The sequence below is a fragment of the Saccostrea cucullata genome, unplaced genomic scaffold, assembly GCF_032062105.1.
Source record: "Saccostrea cucullata isolate Sc308-1 unplaced genomic scaffold, CSIRO_AGI_Scuc_v1 ctg9417, whole genome shotgun sequence".
NCBI classification, from domain to species: Eukaryota; Metazoa; Mollusca; class Bivalvia; order Ostreida; family Ostreidae; genus Saccostrea; species Saccostrea cuccullata.
Genome location: NW_026931070.1, coordinates 30,272 through 41,890, shown reverse-complemented (window position 1 = coordinate 41,890; position 11,619 = coordinate 30,272). Strand labels below are relative to the sequence as shown.

At 32.1% G+C, this 11,619-nt stretch overlaps 1 protein-coding gene across 1 annotated transcript; it reads left to right on the top strand.

Moving 5' to 3' along the window:
* Positions 1 to 232: 232 nt before the first annotated feature.
* LOC134231270 (innexin-11-like) lies at positions 233 to 7,700 on the top strand. Its single transcript, XM_062713206.1, has 3 exons — positions 233 to 250; positions 6,042 to 6,941; positions 7,356 to 7,700. Exons 2-3 carry the CDS (start codon positions 6,049 to 6,051, stop codon positions 7,456 to 7,458), a joined length of 996 nt encoding a protein of 331 aa, XP_062569190.1. The 5' UTR covers positions 233 to 250; positions 6,042 to 6,048; the 3' UTR covers positions 7,459 to 7,700.
* The last annotated feature ends 3,919 nt before the right edge of the window (positions 7,701 to 11,619 follow it).

The window sequence follows — 11,619 nt, the reverse complement described above, 5'->3', positions numbered from 1 at the left end:
ACTTAGAGTCAGCAGATGACAACAATTCTGAAAATTTGAAAAAATTGGTCTATTGCAATATATACTAGATAGATATTTTTCTGCATTCTGAAAAAAAAATTCACATTAAAGTTTGTACCATCTAGCGTTAGCCTAAATGTAGTGATATTCATCTACATATGTACACACGTACAAACCAACACTGCAGTTTGTCAGATGGATTTTAAATGCACCCCACATTCGAGGATTTGACATCGGGCACATGCAAACGGTATATATGCCGAATACAGTTCTGTATTAAAAAATATTTTTAATGCAGAATATTTCAATACAGAATTGTATGAGGCATATATCGTACTTAAAACATTGCTTTTTGATTTACATGAGACAGTCTGATATTAGAATAAAGACAAAGGTGTTAATGACCATTGAATGCATTGTTAAGTGAAGAGTACTCAGTATTTAGAGATTCGGCTACACTGTAAAAGGTATTTGAAAGAATTTGATAAGGAGAGTGGGGGAAAATTTTTCTTCCATAAAACATAAATGGAGATTAAAGCGGTGCAATGAACTATCATACAGACAAACTAGTGAATGATGACTTAATGGAATTGAAAATGCAGAAGAAAACCCACAGATGCTGAAGGTACATTAGTCCAGTTAATTTTTTTTTAATGTTTAGCGTCTATATGTACCTTTGTTTTTTTGTGTTCCATTACAGAAAAAAACAAACAAAATCAGTAATCCAGGGGTTTTGAGGGAAACATTGAAATTCTTTATATTTCTTTGAAAATTTGTTGCGAAGTCAAATTGAATATTAATTAACAAATACTTGGCCTAGCCGTCTTGAATTTGCATAAGTCATTTTTCTTTCTATACATGAGAAAAGTGAAATCATTTTTTTTAATGCTGCTCTTTGTAGTGTCCAAAGCTTGTTTTTTTATATATATTTTGGGGGTTTTGGAAGTTTTTGTGCTTCTCTGGTGAACCCCAGTGTGCCTACTCTTTTTCAAAAGCCAGAGAAAAGGGTTGAAACATTTCTTCAAGTTTAATAAGTTAATTAGAAATTTACCGCTTTGTTTGTTTGTTTATCTGCATGATCTGGTCTGCCGCATTTTCTTGCTGTTACAGTATATTTTGTGTAATTATCGGCCGCAGCAGCGGCCGATCTATCAGTGGTTGTATTAGAAAGTGCACATGGGGAAATGGGACGTTATTTTTTAATTAGTTAAATAAAACAATTCTTAAATGATAACAAAGTAAAAAGAATGAGTAAAATATTTTAAAAACTTTCTTAGTATTAACTGTTGTTAAATTTCAATTTCATTATCATTTCTCATCAGATAATATATAATTTTTGATTATATAAAAAAAAGTTCACAATAGATTCTCCCCAGCCTGGGAGTGTGAAAGATATGAAAGGAATTGTCATGATTTTCCAGATAATAATTACGTGGTAAAAGTGCATGTTGAAAAAAAAAATTGAAAAGTTTTTCAACTAGTAAAATTGTTTTGAATAAGCTCTACAGCTGCAAATGACAAAAAGATATTTTTCTACATTTTGCACCGCGGATGCAGCATAGCCTATATTCTGCAGAAACCACAATTGGCATTATCACGTGACCAGGATCCAGGGTATAAGCATGTGGTTCATTTTAAGAGGCCTACATCTTCATTCTGATTACCCATTCTCAATATAAGGGCACAAATGCCTCTCTGATTTTTAAAAAAATGAAGTTGAAGATAACAATTTTTCTATCAATTACCTTTGAAAAAAAGTATCTGAAGATTTTGTTTCCAGATTTTTTTCATCAAATTATAATACATGGAATAATGACAAGACGATAAAGTAGAGGGTGATTTTATTCAGAAATGTAGGTTGAAATGTACGTTACTCTTTCTTCAATGTCCAAAAAGATATGTAAAAAAATGTAGTCATTAAAATCACAATTGGAATATCTCATCTTAACACCAGCACATCCTACCAACTCTGTCAGCATCATATTTTCTCGGCATACGAACGTGCGTTTGATTTTTCCTTTCAAAAAACAAAGGTTACTTTTTGATCCAGATGTATAAAAACATTTTTTAAATATATGCTTTAAATTCTTCTCTCTGTTTTGTTTAGAGCGATCAGTTTGGAATCTTGTCATTTTCTATAGATACTGGAACCTAACATGTACATGTAGTAAAATTCTATTTTGTAGTTACTGTCTTTTTTAACATATATCCATGCCGATTTAGAAAACTACGTAAATGTAACGTACATTTCAAGAAATATTTCTGTTTGATAAAAAGCTTAAAATTCACCTAAAAATTCATCGTTTTGTTTCAGTTTATTCCAAAAATGATTCTCTATGTAATCACATTGTGTTATATGTCACAATCATCACTATAAAGACACGATTGCCTCGGAATATGAGTAGGTAACGTACATTTCAAGCTTGTAATAATATGTAAATTGGTAATAAGAAAATATTGAAAAAAAGCAATTGAATTAATTCAATGAAGCGTTTTAAGGCAGTAATATAAGAAATAATAATGTAACAAACGAGGTTATATGTCATCAACTACATGAATGTCACGTCACTTCGGTAACGTTCATTTCACATATTATTGGGGAGTCCCCTCTACCTCAGTTCATTACCATTCTTTTGTGCTGTTTCGCTGAAATTGACACCGGTCGAAGCCTAGTTACTTCTACCTTTGTGCAAGGATACAGACAAAAAAAATATAAGAGTCAGACGTATTTTGCTATGAACTAACAAATGCTCGTGTTTGGCCATTGAAACTTAACATAAATCTATTCCGAATATATCCATCGACAGTCTTGTTAATTTCATTTAGTATGTTGCAACATCGTTTTTCAAAACACAAACATAATTGCTTTTCAGCAGATCTGGAAAAATATAACCCAAAATGCAATGTTTCAAACAAAACTGAGTATTGTGTGCCTTTCAGTATTTGAAATGTACGTGACCGTCTTGTGTTCTGGGTTTATTTGTTTTGTTTCTTTTTCTTCTTTCTTTTTTTTTTTTTTTTATCAATTATAAGCCTATGCATACGTTGTTTTAAATTATCAACAACAATTAAATTAATATTGACGAAAAGTCGCATATTAAAAGTAAACAAACTGCAGGAAGGTTGCCAAAGATGAATTTAAGACACTTAGAAATAAATTTTCTAGCATGTTGTAACAGTCTAAAACATTTACGAGGATTGGGGGTGCATTTAGATGGATTTATGTGGCCAGTTGTCAAATGGATGGTAACGATAATTTTGTTTCGCTCGTGTAAACGCAATTCATTGACTAAATAAAAAAATGTCAGTTAGAAATACGTAAAATGTACGTTACCATACGTAACGTACATTTCAAATATAAAAATCAATTCTCTTCCACAAGCATACGTTAGACACGCAATATATTGATACTATTTGAACTTGCATATCATAAGAAATGCATCATACAGGTTTCGTATTCAGAAATATATACCAGGTATCCAAATTATATTACATATAATTGACCTTAATATATTTTTTTTCCTCAGCAGAAACGTTTCTTTTCATTAATTTTGGGATTTAGCCGACCTCCAACCTTTGAAACTTTCCTTTGTGTACACATTCGTGTGTGTGAAAGTATGAGAATACGTGAAAATTCGTGCGAGATTCACTTAATTCGAATTTCATGGTAACGTACATTTCAGTCACGTACATTTCAAATGATCACTTTTCATGTAAAAAATAATTTGTAATTGTGCTAAGCAAAACTTCTTTGCCAGTTTACAGGATACAAGGGGTTGCTTATTCAGAGTCGTCTCATATTTTCTACTTAATATATACTAGTATTCTTAATGGAAGAATATAGGTAACGTACATTTCTTTCTTACCTCTACGATTGAAAATGTCTTTCATTCCGTAAACATATTTATAAAAGTTGCTCAAATTGTTCAATTTCATGTTACATTATCTAAGTAGGAGTAATTAATCCTTTGAAATTTCAAATTTAGCCCATCAATAAATAAAGGAGAACAAAACTTTCAGGTGTATAATCTTTGTGTTTGCTTGTAATGTGGTTGAAATAGAATTAAGCGACAGGGACATTGCACAATAAAAATTATTTATTATCACAAAGAAAATGTATTTATTGTTATGAAAAATAATATATATGATACAAGGTTTAACTTATCAGAAAATTTTTACTTGAGAATCAAAACTACATATTACACAGAGGGGATTCAGATTAATATTTGCCTCGGCGACAGTAACGTACATTTCAAATAGGCTACTATATTTGAATTTGGAACTTCTTAAATACCCTTTCAGACTGATAATTATATGAATTCTTATTCATTGTTATATGATTATTTATAATGTTGATTTAAAAATTACATCAGTGGTATTTCTTTCAAATGAAAATGGGGCGACATTATTTGAGCCCTTATATTGAGAATGGGTGTGATGACAATAAATTTTTATCATTCATCAATGATGATTGATTTTCTTTTTACATCGATGAGCAAATGCGGTAAAATGTTTATTTTAATTCTTTAAAATTATTTATTTTGCCTTGAAGTCAACATGAAATAAATTATTCAACTATCTTGACGTGCTTTCCTTGCATGGACGCATTTAAATGTAAAAGATTTTTTTTATGCTAAATTTTGTTTGCGGCCGAGTTGATGCTTTGTATACTTGTTTACGATTAATATCAGACTGCTCACTAATATTGGACTGCCACAAGTAAAATTTTAAACTGCAAGAACAAAGGAATTACATCACAGCAGTGTTTTTAAGTGTTTTTTTTAAAGATTACATTGATTTTATCTGAAGCAAACTGTCTCGTTCTCTTCTGTAAGGATACGACAGGTTTTAAAGAAAACTATTACGGTAGACACAACAGCGATAAGTTACTCTACATTACTGCACATTACCAAATAACTGAGGCCTATTTACTTTTAATTTCCTCGAATTTTTCTTTTATAAAACACAGTGAAAAACATTTTATTCCCAGAGATGCCAAATATTAGATTAACGAGATATATTTAGACTCTATAAGGCTCATATGGAATGCACTGCTTTCTAAACCATTGATAACTAGAAATATGTCTAGTAAAAAAAATTGATACATTACTAGTAACGTTTTATGTATCAGTACTGTCAATTCATAAAAAATGTACTAAAATAAAGAAAAGTAAAACCAAAGTCACTTATACATTTTGGACAAGAACCATTGGGTAGGGATTGATGAAACTAATTTGGAAGCATCCTCAGGTAGTGTTAATTAAAGATTTCTTTTCAAATCATGATCCCAGGGGTAGGGTGGGGCCACAATGGACGACCACAGTTTTTCAAGAAATTTATAGGAAAAATCTTTAAAATCTTCTTTTTAAGAACTAAGCCATATACACGTATGGTTGATCATATTTATATAGAAGCATTCTTAGAATGTCTTTTAGGGGTAGGTTGGGACCACATGCGTTTAAGGTTTTCAAAACTGGACTGATTCTTGCTTTCTTCCTAGCCACAGTGCTCAGGTGGTCCATGGGCCGACCTCTTGTTTAGATAACAATATCTTGAATAGTTTCTTTGAAATTGATTTAAACACAAATTTAAGAAAAGTGAGGTCATGGCCCTGAGTGTTGAATGTAGGATAGAAAATGCAGCTCTCCACAGGCAAATGATGGCGTCGCCATATGAGTGAAAAAATCGTGAGAGGGGCGTTAAAACAAACAAAATAATGAGCAGACCTTACCAAAAGTGTTTAATAGATAATCCGGAATAGCAAGTATGATATCCAGCATATTCATAATAGTTTGCAAATGGTTTGGATTTCATGATTTCTTAAGCCAACAGCACGGGTTAACAATGTATGGTCTTGAGCAAACTTGTCTCGGGTGAGCCCTTTAGTCCTTGGGCCTCTTACGTTTAAGAGTGATTGTGAAATAAGTAGTATGATGTGGTATGATAATATTTATTTTAAAGGATTTATAACAAGCTTAAGATAACGCCATGCTACTAGAATTGCAGGAAATCTTTAAAAAATATTTAAAACTTTCTTGAAGGTCCAGTATGGTTGATAAAAAATCCACACTGTCTTTTGAGAGTTGGGTGGACAAACTAAATGGAAAATGGACTCCTCTGGTTTTCCTGACATTGGGCATATTGGCATTTTTGTACCCAGTGTGTTTCAATCCAATTGAATGTGCCTTTCCAGCGGAGTTCACACCAGTCATGGTTGATTATGAAAAAGCTCGGTGTTATAATGCCAGAACAATTAGGAAGGTGCCGTGGAAACCCAGCGACCACAATCCCTATCATTGTATTTCTGTCGAGGATGTTGATCCTTCCGATGATCCTTCCAATGAGACAACTGTGTACCAACATATGTATCTAGTTCTGATTTTACAGGCTATTTTTCTTCGAATTCCGTTTATGATATGGAATCTGACTAAAAAGAAGTTGGGTATCCATTTTATTGTTCACACAGGAAGCGGAGAAAAAGACGGTAAATTCGAGGGCAAGAGGCTCGCCATCTACATCTACCAATGGATACAAAACCGGAAAATTAACATTTTATCTCTCGGGGCATTTACGATATTGCAGTGTCTTATCAAATTAATGTATTTTGTGAATATTTACACCCATTTGGATTTTTTGGATTTTCTCTTAAGTCAGAACAATGAAATCAGATTCGGTTTCTCTTTTATAGAATTTATGAAGGGAAACAATGTGACTGTTCGCAAACCCTCTCCATTTTTTCCTCAACACATCATGTGCAATTATACTTACACTGTTTACCAGCATACTAGAAAATACAGTGATATGTGTACTCTGACCCTGAATCCGTTTTTGGAGCACATGGTGATGGTGGCGTGGTTGTGGTTAATCCTCTGTATCTCCGCCACTATAGCTGATGGTATATTTCACGTATTTGGTGCTGTCCTGCCTTTTTTCAGAGTTTGGTAAGGTTAAGTTTCAAGCCATGTATTTATTAAGTAATGGTACTATTAGCAAATCATCAATATCATCATATACATGTAATTACAGGTACAGGGTTAGTATACAGTGTAAAGGACAATATCTGGGAAATTCCTTTTGTTCTCCGAAATTCTGCATTTTAAGATTTAGTAAGAAAACAATGAAATGACAAATTCATACTGTGTTCGTCAATTTTTATTGCCAGTTGAATAGAATTCCAAAATAGTACTATAGACCTAATAGACACTACAGAAAAACTTAATATTGTAAAATCAAAGTTGTGGAATAATATAATCGCAACATTTTAAACTGCAGGAACAAAATATAAATCGATTAACTAGTATATTATTAAGTACATGCACAAGTTTTCAACATTTCTTTTTATTTTTGTTTTTAAGGTTTGTGAAATCAAATCTGATAAAATCAGAGCTGGGGAATTCAGAACAAGCCTTAACAGACCTAATATTGAACAATTTTCTTCAACCTTGGGAGAAGATGTAATTTCTTTTTTAAAGCTGGTCCAAGATAATGAAAGCGGAAGTGTTGTCATGGAAACATTCACTGAGTTATGGAGGATGTATCATGGCGACATACAACACACTCTCGCAATTTCATCACAACCTGTACATTTGAGAGCTGTTTTGTCGAGCCCTCATTCACAGCAATCACATGACCAGGATGATTGCTGTGCACTTTTATTAAGTTTGTGAGAAAAATGTCAAGAGTTTACACATCGATTATTTTTTTCAATAAAACCCCCGTTTAATCGTATAATGATTAAAAAACAGAACGACCAATGATTAAATTCCAGTTTTATTGACTGGATAGCATTTTAAGTCGGGTATATGACAAAAACAATTTACAAAAAATACTTTTTTTGGACGTAATACTGTATAACAGTTATAAATTCATTTTCAATATCAAAGCAGAAGCTTATAACCATGGTTATAATAATTCATTATCCTTAGGTGACCGCCTACCATCCTTCATGTTTGATAAGGTACTGAGCCCTAGCAATGACGTCATTGCTGTAATCGTCACCAGTGGAACCAATGTCTAAGTTTTCCCACGACTGAACATTCCAACTCCAAAATTGTAGGCAGCTACACCACCTAACTAAATAAATCAATTGTTTCTTTTTAATTTATCGTGAAGATTGATGACTAAATCGAGATACTTAAATTTGAATATAGACATTTCTTCAATAAATAAGTGTAGAGAAATAACCCCATTGAGATTAAAATGAGAGAAGGGATCAATTTATATGTATCTCTCTCAGAAAAAAAATAAATTTTGTAAGAAGTGCAGAATTTTCTTGTGTGGTTTAAATTTGCATGTATATATTTCATATTCATTCAATATTTCTGTATAAATTATTATACTTTCAAGTAAATTGGTTGAATCTGATTTGTCGAGAAGCATTAATACCCGCTGATTATTAAAGACACGCCCTCCAGCGTAACAACAGTTGACATTGCTTCACGGCGGTAATGGATATACACAACCGGAAAATTAACATTTTATATATTGCAATGTATACATCAAATTAATGTATTTTGTGATTATTTCCATCCTCCATCCAATTGGGATTTTTGGATTCTGTCCTCAAACAGAACAACGAAATCGGCTTCGGTTCCTTTATTATAGGAAAGATGAAGGGAAACAATTTGACTGTTCGCAAACCCTCTCCATTTTTTCCTCAGCAAATCATGTGCAATTATACTTACTCTGTTTATCACACAGACACTTGTTTCGGAAATTTTCTTTTAACCCATAGTATAATAATAACACAAGTCATGTACTTATTAATTAATGGTAATATTAGCAAATCATCAATATCATAATATACGTGTAATTACAGGCACATGTATATATAACCATTTGGTAAGTTTTGGTATCAGGTTATGTATTTATAAAATTTATCGTAAAAGAAACAAATCAATTGATCATTAACATCATAATATCATAATGTAATTACATGTACATACAACCTTGTACTAGTATACAGTGTAATATGGACAATATTTTGGAAATTCACTATTTTCTCTCGAAATTCTGCAGTTTAAGATTTAGTAAGAAAACAAAGAAACGACAGTGTGTTCTTCATTTTTTATTGCCAGTTAAATAGAATTCCAAAATAGTACGATTCTCAGTTAACCTTGGATTTTCAGTAGTGCGTGGCTTTTTAGACACTACCTAATTAACGTTTCTCAAATGGCGAATAGATTCTCATTGGTTAAGAAATTAATAACATCAGCAACTTTAAAATGTTGTTGACAACGATGAGACGACTTAAGGTAGAACCTATGTCGGAGAAGTCCTTGTCACAAGATTTTCAAACTTTTCATAATGATAAATTAGCACCCGCTTATTAATCAGTCAAAAGCTCATGACATGTTTCCTTCTTATTAAATACAGTGCAGGCAGTTAAACATGGAATGATAATTACATATTACGACTTCACAATTTCAGTCATTTTCAGGGGTACTTGTCATGCAAAGAAGACAAAAAATAAAAAAATACTTCTTTAAACATCGTTGTTTTATTGTTTATTAATTGAACAGTATCAAACAATATTTCCCGAGAATAAATTCTTTTTTATTCAATTGACATAAAAGATAAGTCCACTTTTTAAAAACTATAGGCAAATGAACTCTATTTATTTTCAGTCAATTTTCCACCCTACATTTGTAAATATTTTCAGAAGTCTTTGTCACAATGTTTTCAATTTTCAATATGATAAAGAACATACCCAAATGACTACAAAAAGTGATTAAAATATATACCTTTCCCTTATAACTAATGAGAGATAGGTAATTTACCGATCCTAATATTCTTGACCTTTTTGCACTTACACGGGATTTAATTATTAAATGACTGTTTGGGTTACTTTCAGATTAAAAAAGTTTATCAAAAATTGTACTTTTAATTTAAAACGATCATATGTAATAGAAAAATTGTAAATTTGTAATCAATTGTAATCAAACTCCAAGAATGAGTAACATATAATGATGAAGAGGAATGCACATAATTTCATGATCGATATCACAAAATGTACACACGATCTACAACACGTACATCTTTGACTTAGACACATTTCATCAACATATTACAACTAATTAGTTGGCAACTGAAGATTTTTTTTAGGATTTTTGCATTCCTTCAAAATAGTTACATGTACATACCATTTACTTTATAATGTAGGTAAGTTGTTTACATTGTTATTTCATTACACAAGATGGTCTTGGATTTGTTAAGTTAATTAAGGTGCAAAATATATGAATTGAAAGGTGCCTACAGGTTTCTCTAATTCAAGAAACATATTTCATTAAGTATTATAACAAAAAAAATTGAATTAAGATTATTTAAGTAATAAATTTAAATTGAATTTCTGTGAATATATTTTCTACCATTTCTATTGAAGCTGTAAAGTACGGGAAAAAGTGACATTGAATCAATTATGACGTCATAATGGATCTAGCACAGGCTAAACACATTCACTAGTTTTGATGTCATACGACGTAGGTTCTACGTTAAGCCCCATCTCTCTGCCATTCGAAATGTTATCATTGGATCATAGATACACTCATTGACATTCGCCGGAATGTATGAAGGATATGGAGATAACGAACAGTATTCAATATCAAAGTCCATAAAACAATACAAAATAGGAGCAGAGCTAATACGGACCCCCAAATCATCAGAGGTGGGATCAGGTACCATGGAGGAGTGAGCATCCCCTGCCGACCGGTCACACCCGTCGTGTACTCCTTGTCATGATCGGGAAATAAAGGAAAAATCCGTCGTCAATTCAGTGTATAAATAATGGACTAAAAATTAGTATGAAAAACGTCAGTCAGCATTTGACTCTGAAGTGATAAATTGTATTTGCTGACAAGGTCATAGAATCGATCATAGAACTTAAGAAAGGATTACTTTAAACGAGTCTGCTGAAAGTCTTGTTTCATCAACTTGTTTGTCAATAATTTACCTCGTTTTAGAAATTGTTCATATACATGTAGAGCATGCTCTAGCGTATCGAATCTACTGAGATATGTAAACTCCGTATGCAGGTGATGAAGGTATATTAATGCATAGGTAAGGGAAGTTGACAATCGAAAAGTTAAAATCATCAGGTTTATCATAGAGTTTGGTTGTAAGATTACTATTAGTGTCTTTTTCAAGTAAAATATCCAAGTATGAAACAGATGTGTCAGACTCTGTGGTATCTTATATCTCAAGCTCACCAGGATATATCGTATCAATATAGGAATGGAAATTACCATTGTTAATTAAAAATAGTATACGTCGTCGATATATCTAAATGTCAAGTTGAAGGCCACAGGAAGTGTTTTCTTCTTTTCACGCATAAGATTTTGCAAAAATTCTGCTTCAAACAATATTTTATTGTTGAAAACGTAAAATATTGTTTGGAGCGGGAAAAAGGGCAGGTCCCTTACTGTCCCAATCCCACTCCTCCCCCCGATACCATGTGCCTTCGTGTGTTTGCCGCTCAAGAAGAGGGATGGAAATAATACAATTTGCAAGACTTTTTGTGGTCCAGAGGCTTATTACCTTTTTTATCTGTGTAAAATTATTACTAGAGTAAATGTCAAAAATTACTTCCAAACTCTCATTTTCTTATCATAATATTTCCTACAT

What these genes read in the sequence shown, in the direction of transcription:
- LOC134231270 (XM_062713206.1), top strand. Translation starts at nt 6,049, where the DNA reads ATGGTTGATAAAAAATCCACACTGTCTTTTGAGAGTTGGGTGGACAAA. An exon ending in CTGCCTTTTTTCAGAGTTTG is followed by an intron (nt 6,942 to 7,355) that starts GTAAGGTTAAGT and finishes TTTGTTTTTAAG; the next exon opens with GTTTGTGAAATCAAATCTGA.